Source organism: Rana temporaria, chromosome 11, assembly GCF_905171775.1.
Source record: "Rana temporaria chromosome 11, aRanTem1.1, whole genome shotgun sequence".
NCBI lineage: Eukaryota > Metazoa > Chordata > Amphibia > Anura > Ranidae > Rana > Rana temporaria.
In genome coordinates, this window is record NC_053499.1 from 701,729 (window position 1) to 729,510 (window position 27,782).

The 27,782-nt window shown below is 50.2% G+C and overlaps 1 protein-coding gene across 1 annotated transcript in view; it reads right to left on the minus strand.

Annotated features, from left to right (window-relative positions):
• SOX6 (SRY-box transcription factor 6) overlaps positions 1-27,782 on the minus strand; it is a 326,771-nt gene that overhangs the window by 93,416 nt on the left and 205,573 nt on the right. The window contains exon 7 of the mRNA XM_040328672.1: positions 24,149-24,245. Within this exon, the coding sequence (XP_040184606.1) occupies positions 24,149-24,245 (97 nt within the window). The remainder of the gene's footprint in view (positions 1-24,148; positions 24,246-27,782) is intronic.

A 27,782-nucleotide genomic window follows, 5' to 3' on the forward strand; every position in this document is an offset into this window, starting at 1 on the left:
GGACACTTTGTCACCAGCCGCCGCCGCCGTTCGCCATTAGTTTGCGCCGGCGGCTGACGTAACAATACTTTCTGTCCACAAGCCGTCCATCACGGCTTCATTACAGCCGACAAACGACGTTTTTACGGGCGTGAAAATCGCCTCGGCGGTGACTCGGGGGGCCTCCCCGTCGGAAAGCCGATCGATTTCCGCCGCGCAGACATGAATAAAGCGCGGTTTTGCAAGGGGAAGGTGTTTTGTCAGCGGCGCGGCCGCGCGAAATGCGTAATCTTGTCAATTAAGTATTATTGTTAAGATCTAGTGGTGTGTTCGAATCACTTTAGAGTGCAACTAAGGAAGAGCCGAGTGCGTTTACGACTCCTGCAGGAACTATTAGCGCGGATTTTATTCAGATTTGTGCCGTAAAATCTGCATAAACTCAGCATATTGCGATCCCCCAGCGAGCATTTGTTTGGATAGAGCCGAGGAGGAAGAAAAAAAATAAAAAATTCCTCAATTTCTGCAACTTCGGGGGAAAGTCTGGAGAGCGGCGCAGGCCCGGATGTTAATCAGGTGCGGACGGCGATCACCGGAGAGGGGGCGCCGCCGATTATGCAAATGGTCGCAGTCAGTGGTCACCGAACGCCGGAGCGAGACGCGACTAGTCAATTATCTCCGACCCTTCAACACATCCTAGTGAAGATATATGGCGGTAATTCCCGGCCTCCTCAGATTTATTGTGAAGCATGGCGCAAATTACTGCTTAATGATGGTGGTTTTTGGAACAAGAATGTCGTTAACGGAGTGCGCGGTACTTCGCGGCGTGTTTCCCGCAGTCGTGTGCATCGGGTCGAGTCATTACGTCTCCTTAAAGGAACTCGAATGGAATTAAGCGCCTTTGTGGCACCACGTGGGTTAATATCGCACCTGACTATGTCCCTGGCATCAAATGGGTTAATAACGCACCTGACTGTCCCTGGCATCAAATGGGTTAATATCGCACCTGACTATGTCCCTGGCATCAAATGGGTTAATAACGCACCTGACTGTCCCTGGCATCAAATGGGTTAATAACGCACCTGACTGTCCCTGGCATCAAATGGGTTAATATCGCACCTGACTATGTCCCTGGCATCAAATGGGTTAAAAACGCATCTGACTGTCCCTGGCATCAAATGGGTTAATATCGCACCTGACTGTCCCTGGCATCAAATGGATTAATAACACACCTGACTATGTTCCCTGGCATCAAATGGGTTAAAAACGCATCTGACTGTCCCTGGCATCAAATGGGTTAAAAACACACCTGAATGTCCCTGGCATCAAATGGATTAATAACACATCTGACTATGTTCCCTGGCATCAAATGGGTTAAAAACGCACCTGACTATGTCCCTGGCATCAAATGGGTTAATAACGTGCTTGACTATGTCCCTGACATCAAATGGGTTAATAACGCACCTGAATGTCCCTGGCATCAAATGGGTTAAGAACGCACCTGAATGTCCCTGGCATCAAATGGGTTAAACGCACCTGACTATGTCCCTGGCATCAAATGGGTTAATAACGTGCCTGACTATGTCCCTGGCATCAAATGGGTTAATAACGTGCCTGGCATAACATGGGTTAATACCACAGCCGGCTACATGCCCCTGGCATCACATGGGTTGATAACACATTTCACTATCTGTAGTTGGGACCTCGTTAGTTAATAATACACCTGTCGGTTATAGGTCTCTGGCATGACATGGGTTAATATTTCATCCAATTGCATTTAAGTGACATCATAAGGGTTAATGACGCACCCAACTGTCTTTCCCTGGCATCGGAAGGGATATCATAGCACATGATTGCATGACTCGGCATGGGAAGGGTTACAAAGAGGGCCCGCTCGCCCGCAGTACATTGCAGGTGGAAGGGGGTCACCAATTGGTTAAATAATACTCCTCTTACCTGCCCACCTGAAGATGTCCTATTATTGACGAAACGTGTAGGGCGGAGCTTGCGGCCTGTGATATCAGAACACCCGCCGATGTACAACGGCAGAGCGTTATGTGTGGTGATGTTTGTGGGCCCCTTTCTATAATAAAAGAAGGTTTTTTTTAGCGATATTGCTCTATAGCGGGATGTTCTGCTCCTTCCTGAGGGGGGCGGGGTGCAGATTATTGGACGTGATTGGAGGAGATGTATGTGGACAGGTGCGGCGCCCCCCAGGGGGGGTTCATTGCATTTGATCTTTATTATTAATCGAGAGATCAGATTCTTTTGGTTAGCAGTCGGCATATTTTGTAATCTCAATGGTAACAAATCCTGCGCACTTTCAGCGGGCGAGGAGCCTGAGGAGGGCGAGGAGCCTGAGGAGGGCGAGGAGCCTGAGGAGGGCGAGGAGCCTGAGAAGGGGGAGGAGCCTGTGCAGGCGCAGTGATTTTCATACATTGTGTTCGGCATAAAATTAAAAAACAATCCGCAGGGAATCCCTCAAACAGCATTCCTAATGAGACGATCGCGTCCCGCGGTGAGAACGGCCGATCTCCCCGATGTACAATCCCGATATACGGAAACCGCGTCCGTCCGCTCGGCATTCAACTCCGGGCAACGCCAAACTGACCCTCCCCCCGTCACGCCTTAACTTCAATTCACTCACTTCAGAGGCGGAGAGATCGCTCGGCGTGTCGCGATCAACACACCAACTCTGCATAAAAAAAAGAGCGACTCGGAGCGTCGCTCTAATGTGCCAGTTTATTCACGGCTGACCCGACGCTGAATAACTCGCCCCCAACGCCGCGGCTGACACTCCAATGCTGTTTAGCAGCCCCTCCCCCCCCCCCCCCACGACTTCATTGAGAAATCGAGACTTTTCTGGAGCTTTAAGGCATTTGGGCGCCGAGACTCCCCTCCCCCCCCCAACACATTACAAATAAACACAAAAGTCATTACTGAAAGAAAGACGCAGAAAAGAGCAACAAGCGAAAAAAGAAGAAGAAGAAGCGAGGATTGTTTATTCTTCAACAACTCAATTACTTTATTAAAAGTGTTAAAGACGTGAAACGCGACTTTGTGAGATCGGCGCTCCGAGGAGAGAGTCAACCGCGCAAATCCCATCATCGCCACAATCATCCACCTGAAGTCACAAGACGTACCCGCTACATCCACCTGAAGTCACAAGACGTACCCGCTACATCCACCTGAAGTCACAAGACGTACCCGCTACATCCACCTGAAGTCACAAGACGTACCCGCTACATCCACCTGAAGTCACAAGACGTACCCGCTACATCCACCTGAAGTCACAAGACGTACCCGCTACATCCACCTGAAGTTACAAGACGTACCCGCTACATCCACCTGAAGTCACACAACGTACCCGCTACATCCACCTGAAGTCACAAGACGTACCCGCTACATCCACCTGAAGTCACACAACGTACCCGCTACATCCACCTGAAGTCACAAGACGTACCCGCTACATCCACCTGAAGTCACAGGACGTACCCGCTACATCCACCTGAAGTCACACAACGTACCCGCTACATCCACCTGAAGTCACACAACGTACCCGCTACATCCACCTGAAGTCACAAGACGTACCCGCTACATCCACCTGAAGTCACAAGACGTACCCGCTACATCCACCTGAAGTCACACAACGTACCCGCTACATCCACCTGAAGTCACAAGACGTACCCGCTACATCCACCTGAAGTCACAGGACGTACCCGCTACATCCACCTGAAGTCACACGACGTACCCGCTACATCCACCTGAAGTCACAAGACGTACCCGCTACATCCACCTGAAGTCACAAGACGTACCCGCTACATCCACCTGAAGTCACACAACGTACCCGCTACATCCACCTGAAGTCACAGGACGTACCCGCTACATCCACCTGAAGTCACAGGACGTACCCGCTACATCCACCTGAAGTCACAAAACGTACCCGCTACATCCACCTGAAGTCACAGGACGTACCCGCTACATCCACCTGAAGTCACACGACGTACCCGCTACATCCACCTGAAGTCACAAGACGTACCCGCTACATCCATCTGAAGTTACAAGACGTACCCGCTACATCCTCCTGAAGTCACACAACGTACCCGCTACATCCACCTGAAGTCACAGGACGTACCCACTACATCCACCTGAAGTCACACGACGTACCCGCTACATCCACCTGAAGTCACACAACGTACCCGCTACATCCTCCTGAAGTCACACAACGTACCCGCTACATCCATCTGAAGTCACACGACGTACCCGCTACATCCATCTGAAGTTACAAGACGTACCCGCTACATCCACCTGAAGTCACAAGACGTACCCGCTACATCCACCTGAAGTCACAAGACGTACCCGCTACATCGACCTGAAGTCACACAACGTACCCGCTACATCCACCTGAAGTCACAAGACGTACCCGCTACATCCACCTGAAGTCACACAACGTACCGCTACATCCACCTGAAGTCACAGGACGTACCCGCTACATCCACCTGAAGTCACAGGACGTACCCGCTACATCCTCCTGAAGTCACACGACATACCCGCTACATCCACCTGAAGTCACAAGACGTACCCGCTACATCCTCCTGAAGTCACACGACATACCCGCTACATCCACCTGAAGTCACAAGACGTACCCGCTACATCCACCTGAAGTCACAAGACGTACCCGCTACATCCACCTGAAGTAACAGGACGTACCCGCTACATCCACCTGAAGTCACACAACGTACCCGCTACATCCACCTGAAGTCACAAGACGTACCCGCTACATCCACCTGAAGTCACAAGACGTACCCGCTACATCGACCTGAAGTCACACAACGTACCCGCTACATCCACCTGAAGTCACAAGACGTACCCGCTACATCCACCTGAAGTCACACAACATACCCGCTACATCCACCTGAAGTCACAGGACGTACCCGCTACATCCTCCTGAAGTCACACGACATACCCACTACATCCACCTGAAGTCACAAGACGTACCCGCTACATCCTCCTGAAGTCACACGACGTACCCGCTACATCCACCTGAAGTCACAGGACGTACCCGCTACATCCACCTTAAGTCACACGACATAACCGCTACATCCACCTGAAGTCACAAGACGTACCCGCTACATCCACCTGAAGTCACACGACGTACCCGCTACATCCTCCTGAAGTCACACGACGTACCCGCTACATCCACCTGAAGTCACACAACGTACCCGCTACATCCACCTGAAGTTACACGATGTACCCGCTACATCCACCTGAAGTTACACGATGTACCCGCTACATCCACCTGAAGTCACAGGACGTACCCGCTACATCCACCTGAAGTCACAAGACGTACCCGCTACATCCACCTGAAGTCACAAGACGTACCCGCTACATCCACCTGAAGTCACAAGACGTACCCGCTACATCCACCTGAAGTCACAAGACATACCCGCTACATCCACCTGAAGTCACAAGACGTACCCGCTACATCCACCTGAAGTCACAAGACGTACCCGCTACATCCACCTGAAGTAACAGGACGTACCCGCTACATCCACCTGAAGTCACACAACGTACCCGCTACATCCACCTGAAGTCACAAGACGTACCCGCTACATCCACCTGAAGTCACAAGACGTACCCGCTACATCGACCTGAAGTCACACAACGTACCCGCTACATCCACCTGAAGTCACAAGACGTACCCGCTACATCCACCTGAAGTCACACAACATACCCGCTACATCCACCTGAAGTCACAGGACGTACCCGCTACATCCTCCTGAAGTCACACGACATACCCACTACATCCACCTGAAGTCACAAGACGTACCCGCTACATCCTCCTGAAGTCACACGACGTACCCGCTACATCCACCTGAAGTCACAGGACGTACCCGCTACATCCACCTTAAGTCACACGACATAACCGCTACATCCACCTGAAGTCACAAGACGTACCCGCTACATCCACCTGAAGTCACACGACGTACCCGCTACATCCTCCTGAAGTCACACGACGTACCCGCTACATCCACCTGAAGTCACACAACGTACCCGCTACATCCACCTGAAGTCACACAACGTACCCGCTACATCCACCTGAAGTTACAGAACGTACCCGCTACATCCACCTGAAGTCACAGGACGTACCCGCTACATCCACCTGAAGTTACACGATGTACCCGCTACATCCACCTGAAGTTACACGATGTACCCGCTACATCCACCTGAAGTCAGAGGACGTACCCGCTACATCCACCTGAAGTCACACAACGTACCCGCTACATCCACCTGAAGTCACAGGACGTACCCGCTACATCCACCTGAAGTCACAGGACGTACCCGCTACATCCACCTGAAGTCACACGACATAACCGCTACATCCACCTGAAGTCACACAACGTACCCGCTACATCCACCTGAAGTCACAGGACGTACCCGCTACATCCACCTGAAGTCACACGACATAACCGCTACATCCACCTGAAGTCACAGGACGTACCCGCTACATCCACCTGAAGTCACACAACGTACCCGCTACATCCACCTGAAGTTACAGAACGTACCCGCTACATCCACCTGAAGTCACAGGACGTACCCGCTACATCCACCTGAAGTTACACGATGTACCCGCTACATCCACCTGAAGTTACACGATGTACCCGCTACATCCACCTGAAGTCACAAGACGTACCCGCTACATCCACCTGAAGTCACAAGACGTACCCGCTACATCCACCTGAAGTCACACGACATACCCACATCACTGATGTGATGTGGGGGGTGGGGACATTAGAGTGTAAGCTCCTCTGTACAGAGACTGATGTGTCTGTGGGGGGGAGGGGACATTAGAGTGTAAGCTCCTCTGTACAAAGACTGATGTGACTGTGGGGGGAGGGGACATTCGAGTGTAAGCTCCTCTGTACAGAGACTGATGTGATGTGGAGGAGGGGACATTAGAGTGTAAGCTCCTCTGTACAGAGACTGGTGTGACTGTGGGGGGGAGGGGACATTAGAGTGTAAGCTCCTCTGTACAGAGACTGATGTGATGTGTGGGGGGGGGAGGGGACATTAGAGTGTAAGCTCCTCTGTACAGAGACTGATGTGATGTGGGGGGGAGGGGACATTAGAGTGTAAGCTCCTCTGTACAAAGACTGATGTGATGTGGAGGAGGGGACATTAGAGTGTAAGCTCCTCTGTACAGAGACTGATGTGACTGTGGGGGGAGGGGACATTAGAGTGTAAGCTCCTCTGTACAGAGACTGATGTGATGTGGGGGGAGGGGACATTAGAGTGTAAGCTCCTCTGTACAGAGACTGATGTGACTGTGTGGGGGGAGGGGACATTAGAGTGTAAGCTCCTCTGTAGAGTTTCGTCCTGCGGTCGGTGTGACGCGATCGGCGAGCTCCTCTAATTGTCGATCTGGAAGTTTCCCCTTTAATAAGAAGGAATGCGGTGAACGGCGGCGATTGTTCGGGGTGATTTGGGAGATCATTGGGGGGGATTTTCTGCTCTTCCTGCGCTCTCCTTGTCACAATCGCCTCGCAGCTGGCGTGACGCGGGGCAAACAACGGGCGTCTCTGTGTTTGGCGCTCAGAAAGCTGCGATTGTCATGAGCGCCTTTATTGCCGGCACATGAGTGTGCTGAGGCTCTCCGACACGCTCTCCTGTCATGTGCGCGCCGCCGACGGCCAGGAATAATTATGAAAAAACAAGAATTCGATGTGGATGAAGCGGCGGCGGCGGACAAAATGCCCATTCATTGTGTCCCTCTGGGAACGATCGCTCGCCGCAGTCAGAAAACAAAAAAGCCAGTTTTCTTCTCGCCGTGGGCTGCGCGCTTAGCCATGCCATCTGAGCCCTAAAAAAACAGCGCCCCCCCCCCCCTCCCGCGGCACACTAACCCGTATTAATAGCCTCTGTTTTTCCAGGACCCCCCATCCCCCCTGCGTAGGTTGCAGCCAATGCAAAGACAAAACATTTACCGAGTCGCAGAACAACGAGACCCACAGGAGAAAAAACTGCCCCGCCCTCCGGGGGCGTGGTCCTCAATTACACCCTATGAGTGTGCGGCCCGGGCTACAATCACCCCCACCGCACCATACATATTCACTGCCCACCGATCTACCTATCCACCATAGACCGACCTACCTACCCCCCCACCTACCTATCTACCCTATGAGTGTGCGGCCTGGGCCAAGATCACCCCCACAGCACCCTACATATTCACTGCCCACCCACCTACCTATCCACCATAGACCGACCTACCTACCCTCCCACCGTATGACTGTGCGGCCCGAACTATGATCACCCCCACCGCCTACATATTCACTGCCCACCTACCTACATATCCACCATAGACCGACCTACCTCTCCACCATGCTCCACCATACCTACCCCCCCACCTACCTATCCACCATATGAGTGTGCGGCCCAGGCTACGATCACCCCCACCGCATCCTACATATTCACTGCCCACCGACCTACCTATCCACCATAGACCGACCTCCCCCCCCCCCCCCCAACCTATCCACCCTATGAGTGTGCGGCCCGGGCTACGATCACCCCCACCGCCTACATATTCACTTCCCACCTACCTATCCACTATAGACCGACCTACCTACCCTCCTACCTACCTATCCACCGTATGACTGTGCGGCCCAAACTATGATCACCCCCACCGCCTACATATTCACTGCCCACCTACCTACCTATCCACCTTAGACTGACCTACCTACCCCCCCCCCCACCTACCTATCCACCATATGAGTGTGCGGCCTGGGCTACTATCGCCCCCACTGCCTACATATTCACTGCCCACCTACTTCCACCATGGACCGACCTACCCTCCTACCTACCTATCCACCATGGACCCTACCTACCTTCCTATCCACCATGGATGACCAACCTACCTATCCACTATATACCTACCCTCCTACCTACCTATTCACCATATGAATGTACGGCCCGGGCTACGATCACCCCCACCACCTACATATTCACTGCCAACCTACCATCCTACCTACCTATCCACCATGAAAGAAGTCCTGTTTGCAGTTTGCGAGAAGCCATGTGGGGGAGGGGACACAGCAAACATGTGGGGGAGGGGACACAGCAAACATGTGGGGGAGGGGACACAGCAAACATGTGGGGGAGGGGACACAGCAAACATGTGGAAGAAGGTGCTCTGGTCACCAAAATTCAACTTTTTGGCCTAAAAGCAAAACGCTGTGTGTGGCGGGAAAACTAACACTGCCCATCACCCTGAACACACCATCCCCACTGTGAAACATGGCGGTGGCAGCATCATGTGGTGGGGATGCTTTTCTTCAGCAGGGACAGGGAAGCTGGTCAGAGTTGATGGGAAGATGGATGGAGACAAATACAGGACAATCTTAGAAGAAAAGACTTGAGACCGGGGGGGGGGAGGGGGTTCACCTTCCAGCAGGACAACGACCCTAAAGTACAGCCAGAGCTACAATGGAATGGTTTAGATCAAAGCCTATTCATGTGTTAGAATGGCCCAATCACAGCCCAGACCTAAATCCCATTGAGAATCTGTGGCAAGACATGAAAATTGCTGATCAGACGCTCTCCATCCAATCTGACAGAGCTTGAGATATTTTACAGAGAAGAAGAATGGGCAGAAATGTTCCTCTCTAGATGTGCAAAGCTGGTAGAGACACCCCCAAAAAGACTTGTAGAGAAAGGGGGTTCTACAAAGTATTGACTCCGGGGGGCGCCATACAAATGCCCCTCCCCCCCACACTTTTCACAGATTTATTTGTATCATTTTCCTTCCACTTCACAATTATGTGACACTTTGTGTCTCTCACATAAAATCCCAATAAATACATTTATGTTTTTGGGTGTAACATGAGAAGATGTGGGGAATGTCAAGGGGTATGAATACTTTTTCCAGGCTCTGTATATAGAGGGGTATGAATACTTTTTCCTGGCCCTGTATATAAAGGGGTGTGAATACTTTTTCCTGGTCCTGTATATAAAGGGGTGTGAATACTTTTTCCTGGCGCTGTATATAGAGGGGTATGAATACTTTTTCCTGGCCCTGTATATAGAGGGGTGTGAATACTTTTTCCTGGCCCTGTATATAGAGGGGTGTGAATACTTTTTCCTGGGACTGTCTATAGAGGGGTATGAATACTTTTTCCTGGCGCTGTCTATAGAGGGGTATGAATACTTTTTCCAGGCTCTGTATATAGAGGGGTATGAATACTTTTTCCTGGGACTGTATATAGAGGGGTATGAATACTTTTCCCTGGCGCTGTATATAGAGGGGTATGAATACTTTTTCCTGTATATATATGAGAAGATGCAGAGCGGCTCCTCCATCCACTTAGTTGAGTGGCTCCGTCCCGCTCATTGCTGAGGTCGTCTCTATTAGGCTATTTTTTGTGCATCATTAACTTTTAACCAGCCGGCGGCGGCGGCGGCGATGACTTTATTGTTGGAATGGCGAGCGCCTTTATTTAACGTCAGCACTTCTCCCGACGAGTCACATTTTATATCTAATTAAATTGATCCCTGGAAAAGGCGAAGCCACTCGATGGAATTATTCCTCGCAAAGTGTCAATATATTAAATCGCGGGGCTAATGAGCGAGGTCACCGCCTCTCTTATCTCCGCCGACGGCCAGAACACCGCGTCTTCCCACTCAGACGCTTTAAAGACGCCGACGCCGCTGCGCCACGCGGCCCCCGGGACGAAAAAAAAAAACACGGCCCAGCGGGGTCCAAATGTCGTATTGGAATTCGCAGAGGTTTGGTGACAGCGATCGACCAAAAATTCATGTTTTTCCCTTTAATTTGCCCAATTTTGCTGTAAAACTTTTAAACAAATTTTGCAGATTTTTTTTTTACTTTTTACCTTTTTTTCACTATATGAGTGTCTGGGCCGCGCTGCAAACATTCCCACCGCCTGCCTACCTACCTCCCTATCCACCATGGACTTACCTACCCTCCTACCTCTCTATCCACCATGGACCCACCCACCCAGCATGTACCTACCTCTATCCACCATGGACCTACCTACCCTCCTACCTCTCTATCCACCATGGACCTACCTACCCTCCTACCTCTCTGTCCACTGTGGACCTACCCACCCAGCATGTACCTACCTACCAACCCACCCTCCTACCTCCCTATCCCTCATGGACTTATCTACTTAACCTCCTACCTCCCTATCCACCATGGACTTGCCTACCTACCTCTCTATCCATCATGGACTTACCTACCATACCCTCCTACCTCTCTATCCACCATGGACCTATCTACCTAACCTCTTACCGCCCTATCCACTATTTACCTACTACCTACCTATCCACCATGGACTTATCTACCTATCTACTATGGACCTACCCACCCAGCATGTACCTACCAACCTACCCTCCTACCTCCCTATCCACCATGGACCTATCTACCTACCCTCTTACCTCCCTAGCCACCGCTGACTTACCTACCTACCATCCTACCATGTGTATGTAGTCTTTTTTTTACTAAGGGCCAGATTCACGTAGCGCAGCGGATCTATAGATCCGCTCGATCTACGTGAATTAAGATCCGCTCCCGCAAGTTTAGGAGGCAAGTGGGTAATTCACAAACCACTTACCTCCAAACTTGCGACGGCGGATCCTAAATCCCCCAGCGGAATTCAAATTCCGCGGCTAGGGGAGTGTCATATTTAAATCAGGCGCGTTCCCGCGCCAATTTAAATACGCATGCGTCGTCCGGGGAATTTCCCGGCGTGCATTGCTCCAACTGACGTCAATAGGACGTCAGTGGTTGCGACGTGAGCGGGACTTGCGACGCGCGTGTTCTTGAATCGGCGTACGCAAACGACGTAGGAAATTTCAAATTCGACGCGGGAACGCCGGCTATACTTAACATTGGCTGCGCCTGATAAAAGAAAGGGTAAGTATACGACGGAAAACCGCTACGGAAACGTCGTAAGAAGACTGCGACGGGTCCGCGTACGTTCGTGAATTTGCGTATCTCGCTGATTTACATATTATTCAAGGTAAATCAGCGGGAACGCCCCCGGCGCCATTTTTAAATGAAAAATAAGATCCGACAGTGTAACACAGTGTAACACTGTCGGATCTTAGCCCTATCTATGCGTATGTGATTCTATGAACCAGGCGCATAGATAGGACCAGTGTAAGTCAGAGATACGATGGGGGATCAGGAGATATCAGGAGATAATACACCGGAGTATCTCTACGTGAATCTGGCCCAATATTTATTCATAATATTTACTATATCCATTTATTTATAATATTTTATTTATTTGAAATCTATTTTTTATAATATTTGTTTTATGTATTCATTTATTTACAATATTTATTCATAATATTTATTTATATAATAATAATTATTTATGTATTTTAATTGTTTATAAATATTTATTTTAATATGTAATATAATTATCTTCAGCTGGTTCTTGCACCCTGCAGACATTTATTCCTGAATATTTCTCAGAATTTAGAGGCCGTTTAGAAGGGGAATGAAAAGTTTTTTTGTCAGCCATCCATAGAACAGAGGTCAGGAGGAAGGAAATAATATTCTCGGTATATTATTGTATTAAAAATGTTTTCTTTGAATTCAATTTGTAATAAAATGCGCGCACGCCACACACACCGCCGCCGCCGGCTCAGTACATATTCAGGTTCAGCTGATTGGCTGAAATCAATGCCCTCCCCGTGCGGCTGAGATCGCAGCAGGTGGGCTTACAGAATGCAGCTCCCTCTAGTGGCAGATCCACAAATAATTATGGCGATTAAGTTCGCATTTGTTTGCGCTATATAAGTTTCTCACTCACTCAGGAACATAGAAGAGCAAGTTTATAGAAATGTGGAAGTCACATGATAAGTCCTATAAGGTAGAAATAGGGACACTTCCCCTTTAAGTGCAGCCGGCGTGCGATCGTTGCGGCGCTCTTATTTTTTCGATTGATTTGTGTCGGATCGGCGCGGAGGATAAAGGCGCCTTGTTGTTGGCCGCCATGGCCAGGGGGAACACTGGGCTCCCTTTGTACGCAGACGCCTTCAGCCATTTCAAAAAGCGCGTTCTCTGCTCGCCGCCACAAATGTTTTTCTTTATTTCCTCCGGCGAGTCTCGTCTGTATATTCGCTGACCGCAGGCTCTGCGCTACCTGAACGCCGCCAAACTTCGTCTAAACACAAATTAGAATATCAAAGGGCGGTTTTCAGAGCACGGGCGTATGTGGAAACGTAAAGAGAGGCCGCGCCGGGGCCCCTCCCCCCCATTGGAGGTAAATAGACGTTTTCTGCTTTTGTTTGCCTTCTCCTAAAATGTACCTGAACCCCCCCCCCCCCCATCCCCCCCTCCATGGACAGGCAACCAATGCTGGGGAGGCGGCGGTGGAAAGTCGGCTTTGGTCCTGAATGAGAATAAATCTGCGCAGACGTCCGTCGCTTTGTGTCCGAAGATAATATTCAACGGAGCGCTGAGAGGATTCCGTCACGTTGGAATTATACAGAGTGATAGTTACATTGTAATATATATACAGAGTGATAGTTACATTGTAATAATTATACAGAGTGATAGTTACATTGTAATATATATACAGAGTGATAGTTACATTGTAATAATTATACAGAGTGATAGTTACATTGTAATAATTATACAGAGTGAATTTGGTTACAATGTAACTATCACTCTGGCAAAGAGTTACAATATAACAACATTCATAGGTGTTACAATACAATGGGCTAGATTCAGGTAGGGGCGCGCAATGATACGGCGGCGCAGCGTATCATATTTACGCTACGCCGGCGCAACTTACAGGAGCAAGTGCAGTATTCACAAAGCACTTGCTCCGTAAGTTGCGGCGGCGTAGCGTAAATGGGGCCGGCGTAAGCCCGCGTAATTCAAATGTGGAAGGGGGGCGTGTTTTATGTAAATGTTTGATGACCTGACGTGATTGACGTTTTTTACGAACGGCGCATGCGCCGTCCGTGTACATATCCCAGTGTGCATTGCTCCCAAGTACGGCTCAACGACTTATTGGTTTTGACGTGAACGTAAATTACGTCCAGCCCTATTCGCGAACGACTTACGCAAACGACGTAAAAAAATTCAAATTTCGAAGCGGGAACGACGTCCATACTTCTAATAGCAGGAGCAACCTTACGCCGAAAAAGCCTAACGTAAACGACGTAAATAAATTGCGCCAGCCGTACGTACGTTTGTGAATCGGCGTATCTAGGTAATTTGCATATTCTACGCCGAAAACAACGGAAGCGCCCCCTAGCGGCCAGCGTTATATTGCACACAATTCTACGCCGCCGCATTCAAGTTACGTCGGCGGAGGAAGCCTATTTTTTCGACGTATCTGCCTTGGAGAATCGGCGTAAAGATACGCCAGCGCAGATTTGAAATTACCTGATTCTACCTGAATCTGGCCCAATGTAACTATCACTCTGGATATGGGTTACATTGTATTTACATTTATTCTGGAGAAGTGTTACATTGTAATAATTATACAGAATGGTTTTAGTTACAAATTTTCCAGAGTGATAGTTACATTGTAACTAAATTCATTCTATTTATTACAATGTAACAAACCACAGAAAAACCCACCAGGGATTACTTCCTCTTTAAGAACAAACCTGCAGACCCAATCTTGTTTGTGACCCGAGGAGCGCCCGCCTGTGCATGGCTTTGGCGTTGTTTTGCGTAATTTTACTTGTTTTTCTTTTTTATTTCTTTTATATACAAAACAACAAAAACACCAAATACAACCCAAACCCGCACTGAGAGTAAAAAATAAAAATAAATTTTCTTAAAAAAAAAAAAAATGTTGTAGATAAAAAAAAAAAGCCCAAACGAAGAAGGAGGAAGTGACCTCACAGTGCGGACGCATCCAATGCAGAGACGCGAGGCGCAGTCCATGTGAACGCTCCTGATAGTTACATTGTAACACACGGTGTGATTTTATCACTTCTCTATAGTGATTGTAGAGTTACATTGTAACATTTATCCCGAGTGGATGTCGTCTCCATTCCTTGCTCTGATGGGGGTGACAGGTCCTCTTTGGACTCTCCGGGAGAACGCTGCGCACTTTCACACGCCGCTCACAAAGTCTCTTCTCCTGTCAGCCGTCCAAACACACTTCAGTAGTGATCGCCGCGCTCTGTAATCATCACCAAATTTACTTTTATTGTCTGATATTTGTTGTGGTTTTGACTTTTATTGTTTTGGCCGCTTGTGAGCCGCCCTCTTCCCGTTCCTATAAATGGCGGCGCGGAGGGGGCGGCACATTGCGGGTGTTCGGGGGACTCGCCCGAATCCGAAGCTTCTAATTTACTCCGCTCTGTTTCCAATTAGGCCCCACATTGTGCCGAGAGAGCGGAAAACGTCGCTTCATGGGGACACAGCGCCACAGATGTGTCACCGAGAGCACTGCGTGTCACCTGATCCGACGAGGGGGGACATGCTGGGGGTTGTAGTACACCTCCTATATGGTTGACACTTATTTTTTTTAAGTGGACCTTCAGCTAAAATATTCTTTTTCCAGCTTTGGATAAAGAGTTACTGATATTTGTATTGGTGGGATTTCTCCTCACTTCCTGTTTTGGGGACACCTCGTCCCAACCTAAAACAGACAATGACATCAGGACAGGAAGTCAGAAAAAATCTCCCCAGTGAGAATAAAGATGGCGATAGAAACCTGAAATGGGATGTAACTCTTCCACACTCCGCCCACAGCACAGAACAGGAAGTTCTTCATTCCCATGTCATTGCATTTCCTGAGATGTGCTGATCCTTCATCCTCCCTCCGTCCCCTCCCTCAGTCTTGCACAGGTGTATCGGCTCCTCCCCTTTAGTCTTGCAAAGGTGTACCGGTTCCTCCCCTTCAGTCTTGCAAAGGTGTACCAACTCCTCCCCTTCAGTCTTGCACAGGTGTAGCGGCTCCTCCCCTTCAGTCTTGCACAGGTGTACCGGTTCCTCCCCTTCAGTCTTGCACAGGTGTACCAACTCCGTCTTGCGCAGGTGTACCAACTCCTCCCCTTCAGTCTTGCACGGGCGTACCGGCTCCTCCCCTTCAGTCTTGCACAGGTGTACCGGCTCCTCCCCTTCAGTCTTGCACAGGTGTACCGGCTCCTCCCCTTCAGTCTTGCACAGGTGTACCAACTCCTCCCCTTCAGTCTTGCACGGGCGTACCGGCTCCTCCCCTTCAGTCTTGCACAGGTGTACCGGCTCCTCCCCTTCAGTCTTGCACAGGTGTACCGGCTCCTCCCCTTCAGTCTTGCACAGGTGTACCGGCTCCTCCCCTTCAGTCTTGCACAGGTGTAGTGGCTCCTCCCCTTCAGTCTTGCACAGGTGTACTGGCTCCTCCCCTTCAGTCTTGTACAGGTGTACCGGCTCCTCCCCTTCAGTCTTGCACAGGTGTACCGGCTCCTCCCCTTCAGTCTTGCACAGGTGTACTGGCTCCTCCCCTTCAGTCTTGTACAGGTGTAGCGGCTCCTCCCCTTCAGTCTTGCACAGGTGTACTGGCTCCTCCCCTTCAGTCATGCACAGGTGTACTGGCTCCTCCCCTTCAGTCTTGCACAGGTGTAGCGGCTCCTCCCCTTCAGTCTTGCACAGGTGTACCGGCTCCTCCCCTTCAGTCTTGCACAGGTGTACTGGCTCCTCCCCTTCAGTCTTGCACAGGTGTACCGGCTCCTCCCCTTCAGTCTTGCACAGGTGTACCGGTTCCTCCCCTTCAGTCTTGCACAGGTGTACCAACTCCGTCTTGCGCAGGTGTACCAACTCCTCCCCTTCAGTCTTGCACGGGCGTACCGGCTCCTCTCCTTCAGTCTTGCACAGGTGTACCAACTCCTCCCCTTCAGTCTTGCACAGGTGTACCGGCTCCTCCCCTTCAGTCTTGCACAGGTGTACCGGCTCCTCCCCTTCTGTCTTGCACAGGTGTACCGGCTCCTCCCCTTCAGTCTTGCATAGGTGTACCGGCTCCTCCCCTTCAGGCTTGCACAGGTGTACCGGCTCCTCCCCTTCAGTCTTGCACAGGTGTACCGGCTCCTCCCCTTCAGTCTTGCACAGGTGTACTGGCTCCTCTCCTGGACTGAAATGGGTTCTTATGATTTCACTGCACACTGTGAGCTTCTCACCATGTACAAATGAAGGTATGATAATGAGGGAAGGAAAGGAGGGCAATAGAGGAGAGGTGTCTGGAAGGGAATTGGGGGAACACAGTGGGATAATAGAGGAGAGGGATGTAGGGTGGCGTAATAAAGGAAAGAGGTGTACATTGGGGTCATAAAGGAGAGGGGAGTACATTGGGGTAATAGAAGAAAGGGGTATACAATGGGGTCATATGGGGGTGTATATTTGGGTAATATTGGGGTGTACAGTGGGGTCATATAGGAGAGGGGTGTACAGTGGGGGTGGGGTCAGAGGAGAGGGGTGTACAGTGGGGGTGGGGTCTTAGGGGAGAGGGGTGTACATTGGGGTAATAGAAGAAAGGGGTGTACAGTGGGGTCATGGGGGGGGGGCTGTACTGGCTGGATTATAGAAGGACATGACTGAAAAGCACAGAGAGAAGCCAGAATGGAGACCAGCAGCCCCGCCCATTGACTAGGCGCACGCCCTTTTAAAGGTCGCCACCCCTCCTTACAATGTATCTCCTTACACTGGACAGATACAAAGAATATAAAAAGTATCCAACCAAGAAGTGAAATCCATCTGTCAGCGGAGGATTCCTTTAAAACTGGCGATCCGAGATCCGTACCGTAATTCAGCGTCAGCCGCCATTTTCCTTGTCACAATCCGCCGTCTCTAACGATCCTGACACGACGATCAACAATCCCCGGCTGTGGCGGCGTTAAGTCATTTTATCCCGTCTGGTGTACAAATATTTTGTGGATTTCGGATCGTTTGAACTCGTCTCTCCTCGGCGAACGCGGCGCGGCCTTCGGGGACTCTGTTTTTCCTTCAGTTAAAAGGAACCATATTGTCGGAATATTGTGCGCACAGAAAACAAGAACCGGCTAATTAGATTAGATAAGTGAAAAAATTAGATTTGCATTTTCCTCCTTATTTGAAACTTCCAGCGAGATCAGTGGAGAGCGCCCGGGGCGAGAGAGCGCCGCACCAGCCGAACGCCGCCAAAAACACGACTTTATTTGATAGAGATACAATTACACAATATTTGAAGATCTGTCAGACGCTGGAGGCGAGTCAACTATGTACAGTTCTTTCATGGCAGTCTCCGCATCTCCTACTGAGACTGAGCGAGGGGGGGAGGGGCACCCAGGGGCATTAATACCACCCCCGGGCACTGCCAGGGCAGAAAATCAACCACAACCTACTTCTCTACTACACACCATTGTTCTGGATCTCCCAAGTGTCAGTGTCTTTATTCTGGGACCCCCAAGTGTCGGGGTGTCATTGTTCTGGGCACCCCCAAGTGTCAGGGTGTCATTACTCTGGGCACCCCCAAGTGTCAGGGTGTCATTCTGGGACCCCCAAGTTTCAGGGTGTCATTGTTCTGGGACCCCCGAGTGTCAGGGTGTCATTGTTCTGGACCCACAAGTGTCAGTGTGTCATTGTTCTGGGGACCCCCAAGTGTCAGTGTGTCATTGTTCTGAAACCCCCAAGTGTCGGGGTGTCATTGTTCTGGGACCCCCAAGTGTCAGGGTGTCATTCTGGATCCCCAAGTGTCAGGGTGTCATTGTTCTGGATCCCCAAGTGTCAGTGTGTCATTGTTCTGGATCCCCAAGTGTCAGGGTGTCATTGTTCTGGGACCCCCGAGTGTCGGGGTGTCATTGTTTTGGACCCCCAAGTGTCAGGGTGTCATTACTCTGGGCACCCCCAAGTGTCAGGGTGTCATTGTTCTGGACCCCCAAGTGTCGGGGTGTCATTGTTCTGGACCCCCAAGTGTCAGTGTGTCATTGTTCTGGACCCCCAAGTGTCAGGGTGTCATTGTTCTGGACCCCCAAGTGTCAGGGTGTCATTGTTCTGGACCCCCAAGTGTCAGTGTGTCATTGTTCTGGACCCCCAAGTGTCGGGGTGTCATTGTTCTGGGACCCCCAAGTGTCGGGGTGTCATTGTTCTGGGACCCCCAAGCGTCAGGGTGTCATTGTTCTGGGACCCCCAAGTGTTGGGGTGTTATTGTTCTGGACCCCCAAGTGTCGGGGTGTCAATGTTCTGGACCCCCAAGTGTCAGGGTGTCATTGTTCTCAGACTTTTCGGTATAATTGATCTCAGTGGATTTGTCACCCACAGAAACCCCCCGGAATGCATGTGGTGGGGGGTGGGAGGAATTTGTGTCGGTTCTCACGCGGCGCGCACAGCGATGGACGGTCGCTGATTATACATTTGCTGCCGTCTGATTGCCGCTTGTCTTTTTTTGCTGACGACTAAAACCAACTCCAAGCGGCAATAAAGGAGAAGGTCTGCCTCTTAAAATTGGAGGTCAATTAGACACTTAATGATAAAGAATATCTTTAAATATATTTCGGCTATTATTATCCCGGCAAAAAATTAATTAAGCAGGTCAAGCAGGACATGAAGGCTAATGTGGAGTATAATTACGGCTGATCTCTCGACATGTTCCTCCTGCACAGAGAGCTCCTTGTTCAGCAGCTCTGCTACTTGAATTTCTAGTGTTTAATCACACGAGAAGCGCCGTTTGAACCTCGCGAAGATCTGAGCGTTTTCCTCTCACATCCGAGAACATTTCAATTTCAGGATTTTTTATATATTTATTTTTTTCCTGGTAATATCGGGAGATTTACTTTTTATCTGCGATTAAACGTGATAGATACTCGGGCATCTACGCGAAAGGGCCGGCCTCTACGCGAAAGGGCCGGCCTCTACGCGAAAGGGCCGGCCTCTACGCGAAAGGGCCGGCCTCTACGCGAAAGGGCCGGCCTCTACGCGAAAGGGCCGGCCTCTACGCGAAAGGGCTGGTGTCTACCTAAAAGGACCTGAAAGGACGGGCGTCTACCTAAAAGGACCTGAAAGGACGGGCGTCTACCTAAAAGGACCTGAAAGGACGGGCGTCTACCTAAAAGGACCTGAAAGGACGGGCGTCTACCTAAAAGGACCTGAAAGGACGGGCGTCTACCTAAAAGGACCTGAAAGGACGGGCTTCTACCTAAAAGGACCCGAAAGGACGGGCGTCTACCTGAAAGGACCCGAAAGGACGGGCCTCTACCTGAAAGGACCCGAAAGGACGGGCTTCTACCTAAAAGGACCCGAAAGGACGGGCGTCTACCTAAAAGGACCTGAAAGGACGGGCGTCTACCTAAAAGGACCTGAAAGGACGGGCGTCTACCTAAAAGGACCTGAAAGGACGGGCGTCTACCTAAAAGGACCTGAAAGGACGGGCGTCTACCTAAAAGGACCTGAAAGGACGGGCGTCTACCTAAAAGGACCTGAAAGGACGGGCTTCTACCTAAAAGGACCTGAAAGGACGGGCTTCTACCTAAAAGGACCTGAAAGGACGGGCGTCTACCTAAAAGGACCTGAAAGGACGGGCGTCTACCTAAAAGGACCTGAAAGGACGGGCGTCTACCTAAAAGGACCTGAAAGGACGGGCGTCTACCCAAAAGGACCTGAAAGGACGGGCTTCTACCCAAAAGGACCTGAAAGGACGGGCTTCTACCTAAAAGGACCTGAAAGGACGGGCGTCTACCTAAAAGGACCCGAAAGGACCCAAAAGGACGGGCGTCTACATGAAAGGACCCAAAAGGACGGGCGTCTACATGAAAGGACCCAAAAGGACGGGCGTCTACATGAAAGGACCCAAAAGGACGGGCGTCTACATGAAAGGACCCAAAAGGACGGGAGCGTCTACATGAAAGGACGAGCGTCTACATGAAAGGACGGGCGTCTACCTGAAAGGACGGGCGTCTACCTGAAAGGACGGGCGTCTACCTGAAAGGACGGGCGTCTACCTGAAAGGACGGGCGTCTACCTGAAAGGACGGGCGTCTACCTGAAAGGACCTGAAAGGACCGGCATCTACCTGAAAGGATGGCGCATCCTAAAACCCGACCGCGGCTCTATTTTTTTCAGGGGGAAAGTGAAACAAAATCCCAATTTTTTTTTTAATCAATCCAGCGAGCTGAAGAAAAAAAAACAATGACCGCCTCCGAGGAGCCGCTGTACTAACTATGGAATGTTCTTCCTCCTACAGGCATCGGACTTCCTATACAGTACTTTGTATCACTCTATATACTGTCACGCAGTACAATACTATATCCGCTCTCAACATTTCCACTCGCCTTCTCACATTAGGCGAGTGGAAATAAGCAGAGGGCGAGTGTGGTGGGAACCCCTCATAATGGGCACAGCGGGTGTACAGACCCGGGAACTCAGCACAGGGATGGTGGGAACCCCTCATAATGGGCACAGCGGGTGTACAGACCCGGGAACTCAGCACAGGGATGGTGGGAACCCCTCATAATGGGCACAGCGGGTGTACAGACCCGGGAACTCAGCACAGGGATGGTCTTTATGTTTGTCTAGAAGAGTCGCATTCTGACCCTTAAGGCCGGTGGTACACGCGGGCCGAATATCGGATGGAATCGACCACTTCAACAGAAACCATCCAACATTTGGCCGGTGGGTACAGCCCACGCTGAGGATCGGAAGGCCGGGACCTTCTCTGTATTCTTCTTCACCATTTGGCCCCCATGCAGGAGGAAAGTCGCTGGTTGCAATATTTTTAGTCTAATCCGTGTATCAGACCCCCGTACGCATTAGTCATGTTAAGACCGTTGCCATGGTGATGCCTTTCTATTCAATACCCAGTAATTACCGCCACACAAGAGAGGGTAAGTACCGCGCACTGTTCCCATCCTGTCTGGAAGAATTATCGCTAGATAGTAATTTCATATTTTTTTTTTCCATTATAACACTTCATGGTTCGATCTAAAGAAACTCGCCATTTATATTTATTGTGTCCGGTATGTGTCACCGCTACACCGCCGGAGCGAAGGGGCCGTCGTGTCACCCGCCCGCCGCAGCCCGGCGGACGACCGCAATTTCCAGAAATATCACTGAGATTTTCTTACAGAGGATTCCGAGTCTTCGGAGGAAACATTTCTTCTATTATAGATTTACCCGAAGATCCAAACATATCTGATCTATGAATGGAGGAAGCCGGGATCCGGGCCCAGGGCCGGACTGGCCTACCGGGATACCGGGACAGACTGGGCTCACTGACTCTTCTGGATGATGATTGGCTGGAGGAGACCACACTGACATCAAAATCCAAAATTCCCTCAGGAGACACCACATGGAACGATCGAACATTTACCTTATTTACTAATTTACAGTGATTGGAAACGATCGCCGTGTAAAACAAACAATTCCGTTTGAAATAGAAATTAAAGGCAAAACATTTGTGTTATAGAAATAAAGAAAAAGAAACCAATACCAAATCTCTAGTATCCTTTACCGTCACCTTCCGGGGCCTTACACGTCTACCAGATCTCTAGTATCCTTTACCGTCACCTTCCGGGACCTTCCACCGTCTACCAGATCTCTAGTATCCTTTACCGTCACCTTCCGGGGCCTTCCACCGTCTACCAAATCTCTAGTATCCTTTACCGTCGCCTTCCACCGTCTACCAGATCTCTAGTATCTAGCATCGTCTTCTAGATTTCTAATGTCTCCACCATCTATAAGATCTCTAGTGGCCTCCCAGATCTACAACCAGATCTCTAGTGGCCTCCAAGATCTACAACCAGATTTCCAGTGTCCTCCCAGATCTACAACCAGATCTCCAGTGTCCTCCCAGATCTACAACCAGATCTCCAGTGTCCTCCCAGATCTACAACCAGATCTCTAGTGTCCTCCCAGATCTACAACCAGATCTCTAGTGCCCTCCCAGAGATACAACCAGATCTCTAGTGTCCTCCCAGATCTACAACCAGATCTCTAGTGCCCTCCCAGAGATACAACCAGATCTCTAGTGTCCTCCCAGATCTACAACCAGATCTCTAGTGTGCTCCCAGAGATACAACCAGATCTCTAGTGTCCTCCCAGATCTACAACCAGATCTCTAGTGTCCTCCCAGATCTACAACCAGATCTCCAGTGTGCTCCCAGAGATACAACCAGATCTCTAGTGTCCTCCCAGATCTACAACCAGATCTCTAGTATCCTCCGCTGTCTACCAGATCTTCAGTGTCCTCCGCCAACTACCAGACCTCTGCATGTTCCAACAACTATCAAATAATTAGCATCCTATACCATTTATCAGATCTTTAGTGTCCTCCAACCACCAGATCTCTCTGTGTCCTCCAACCACCAGATCTCTCTGTGTCCTCCAACCACCAGATCTCTCTGTGTCCTCCAACCACCAGATCTCTCTGTGTCCTCCAACCACCAGATCTCTCTGTGTCCTCCAACCACCAGATCTCTCTGTGTCCTCCAACCACCAGATCTCTCTGTGTCCTCCAACCACCAGATCTCTCTGTGCTCCACAAACTATTAAATCTTCGGTGTCCTCCACCATCTATGAGGTCTCTTTGGTCCTCCTTCAGGTGCCTCGTGTTCTTCACCATCAATCAGATCTCTTATGTTCTCCACTAGTGTTCTAATCCTATCAAATCTCATCTACAGCAAAAGATCGGTATTACGATAGACCACTTGTGTCTTTAGCATCTCCCGATCGCTAGTATCTTTGACCATCTACTATGTCAGTGGTCTCCAAACTGCGGCCCGAGGGTCAGATGCGGCCCTTTGCTTGCCTTTATCCGGCCCCTGGGGCAGCATCCCTCCCACTGATACGAGACACTATTCTGACATCTGACAACGACAGTGGGGCACCATTTCTCCCACTGACACCACTAATGGGGCACTATCCCTCCCTATGATACCAACGATGGGGCACTATTTCTCCTCCTAATACCAGATGTTTAGTTCCACTGATGCCAAGAAAATTTCCACCCCCCACTGGCCAAAGTCCGGCCCTCCAAGAGTCTGAAGGACAAAAAACCGGCCCTTTGTTTAGAATGTTTGGAGACCCCAGTACTATATTTTGGGATATCTACCAAATCAGTAATGTTCAATCAATGCCATTCACTGCAACGACTTTAATCACCAGATGTGAAGCCTTTGATGCCGATCATCCTTCCAATCCTGGCAAATGTCAGTTTAATAAAACATCCCCCACCCGCCTCTGTGATTGGCTCGCGGGACCCTTACCTGGATCTGTTGCTGTAAGATGTTGATCTTGTGTTGCTGTTGCAGAAGTTGCTGCTGTTGTCGTGCGATCTGTGCGGGAAAAACACGAGAGGGAAATAAATACAAAGACGTGCGGAACATGGAAATGTGACATTCGTACTTCACACGCTCTACGCCAAGAACCTTCCCAATCGTTCATCCCGGAACCTTCCCAATCGTTCATCCCCGGAACCTTCCCAATCGTTCATTCCGGAACCTTTCCAATCGTTCATTCCGGAACCTTTCCAATCGTTCATCCCTGAACCTTCCCAATCGTTCATCCCTGAACCTTCCCAATCGTTCATCCCTGAACCTTCCCAATCGTTCATTCCCGAACCTTCCCAATCGTTCATTCCGGAACCTTTCCAATCGTTCATTCCGGAACCTTTCCAATCGTTCATTCCGGAACCTTCCCAATCGTTCATCCCGGAACCTTCCCAATCGTTCATCCCGGGAAACTTCCCAATCGTTCATCCCGGAACCTTTCCAATCGTTCATTCCGGAACCTTTCCAATCGTTCATCCCTGAACCTTCCCAATCGTTCATCCCTGAACCTTCCCAATCGTTCATTCCGGAACCTTTCCAATCGTTCATTCCGGAACCTTTCCAATCGTTCATCCCTGAACCTTCCCAATCGTTCATCCCTGAACCTTCCCAATCGTTCATTCCGGAACCTTTCCAATCGTTCATCCCCGGAACCTTCCCAATCGTTCATTCCGGAACCTTTCCAATCGTTCATTCCGGAACCTTTCCAATCGTTCATTCCGGAACCTTTCCAATCGTTCATTCCGGAACCTTTCCAATCGTTCATTCCGGAACCTTTCCAATCGTTCATCCCGGGAAACTTCCCAATCGTTCATCCCGGGAAACTTCCCAATCGTTCATCCCGGAAACCTTCCCAATCGTTCATTCCCGAACCTTCCCAATCGTTCATCCCGGGAACCTTCCCAATCGTTCATCCCGGAAACCTTCCCAATCGTTCATCCCGGAACCTTCCCAATCGTTCATCCCGGAAACCTTCCCAATCGTTCATCCCGGAAACCTTCCCAATCGTTTATCCCGGAAACCTTCCCAATCGTTCATCCCGGAAACCTTCCCAATCGTTCATCCCGGAAAACCTTCCCAATCGTTCATCCCGGAAACCTTCCCAATCGTTCATCCCGGAAACCTTCCCAATCGTTCATCCCGGAACCTTCCCAATCGTTCATCCCGGAACCTTCCCAATCGTTCATTCCCGAACCTTCCCAATCGTTCATCCCGGAAACCTTCCCAATCGTTCATTCCCGAACCTTCCCAATCGTTCATCACGGAACCTTCCCAATCGTTCACCCCGGAACCTTCCCAATCTGTTCATCCCGGAACCTTCCCAATCGTTCATCCCGGAACCTTCCCAATCGTTCATCCCGGAACCTTCCCAATCGTTCATCCCGGAACCCTCCCAATCGTTCATCCCGGAACCCTCCCAATCGTTCATCCCGGAACCCTCCCAATCGTTCATTCCCGAACCTTCCCAATCGTTCATCCCGTAACCTTCCCAATCGTTCATCCCGGAACCTTCCCAATCGTTCATTCCCGAACCTTCCCAATCGTTCATCCCGGAACCTTTCCAATCGTTCATTCCGGAACCTTTCCAATCGTTCATCCCTGAACCTTCCCAATCGTTCATCCCTGAACCTTCCCAATCGTTCATTCCGGAACCTTTCCAATCGTTCATTCCGGAACCTTTCCAATCGTTCATCCCTGAACCTTCCCAATCGTTCATCCCTGAACCTTCCCAATCGTTCATTCCGGAACCTTTCCAATCGTTCATCCCCGGAACCTTCCCAATCGTTCATTCCGGAACCTTTCCAATCGTTCATTCCGGAACCTTTCCAATCGTTCATTCCGGAACCTTTCCAATCGTTCATTCCGGAACCTTTCCAATCGTTCATTCCGGAACCTTTCCAATCGTTCATCCCGGGAAACTTCCCAATCGTTCATCCCGGGAAACTTCCCAATCGTTCATCCCGGAAACCTTCCCAATCGTTCATTCCCGAACCTTCCCAATCGTTCATCCCGGGAACCTTCCCAATCGTTCATCCCGGAAACCTTCCCAATCGTTCATCCCGGAACCTTCCCAATCGTTCATCCCGGAAACCTTCCCAATCGTTCATCCCGGAAACCTTCCCAATCGTTTATCCCGGAAACCTTCCCAATCGTTCATCCCGGAAACCTTCCCAATCGTTCATCCCGGAAAACCTTCCCAATCGTTCATCCCGGAAACCTTCCCAATCGTTCATCCCGGAAACCTTCCCAATCGTTCATCCCGGAACCTTCCCAATCGTTCATCCCGGAACCTTCCCAATCGTTCATTCCCGAACCTTCCCAATCGTTCATCCCGGAAACCTTCCCAATCGTTCATTCCCGAACCTTCCCAATCGTTCATCACGGAACCTTCCCAATCGTTCACCCCGGAACCTTCCCAATCTGTTCATCCCGGAACCTTCCCAATCGTTCATCCCGGAACCTTCCCAATCGTTCATCCCGGAACCTTCCCAATCGTTCATCCCGGAACCCTCCCAATCGTTCATCCCGGAACCCTCCCAATCGTTCATCCCGGAACCCTCCCAATCGTTCATTCCCGAACCTTCCCAATCGTTCATCCCGTAACCTTCCCAATCGTTCATCCCGGAACCTTCCCAATCGTTCATTCCCGAACCTTCCCAATCGTTCATTCCCGAACCTTCCCAATCGTTCATTCGCTCCAAACTCAAACTGGATTTACCAAACCAATGGAAGAAATACATTTGGATTTGTGGTTCATATTATTGGCATTTCGTAGATAATGGACTAATGCCCACCTACCTACAGTTCCAGAACAGCGAATGCCCACCTACCTACAGTTCCAGAACAGCGAATGCCCACCTACGTACAGTTCCCAAATGGCTAATGCCCCCTACCTACAGTTCCCAAACAGCTAACGCCCACCTACCTACAGTTCCCAAATGGCTCATGCCCACCTACCTACAGTTCCCAAACAGCTAATGCCCACCTACCCACAGTTCCAATATTCAATAACAGTGCCTTCATTGCCTATTGAGGGGCCCTCATTGGATGAAGGGGGGGTGGGGCTTAGTGTAAGTCAGGAAAGTCAAGCCCGTTATAACTCAGTATCAGATGAATGCTCAGAGGAGGTTTCCTGGGGGCCCGAGGTCACTTTGGGGCCCGAAGTAGAGTGTAGAGATGTGCGACGGGAAAATTAGTTTCGGTTCGGATTTGTCTGTTAATAATTTAGTTTTTTTACATTCGAATCACTCGGGTTTGGAAATCAGTTCAGATATTTGTTCTTCTCTAATCGCAGGCCGCGGCGCTTCCTATGAGGACGCAAAATTTTCAGAAATCCCCCGAATTCAGCCACAGAATGTCTGAAGACCAGACAGAAGACGGAGTCCTCCTTTAATAAGAGGGGATTAACCCCTGAGTGGCGGGCACCCCTGGGGGGGGAGGGGCAGTGTCACCGCGCTCCGTAGACACGTCTCAGCGGCGGATCAGGCGACAGATGTGCCGCTTTCTGTGACACCAATTACACAATGAATAATGTACAGATTG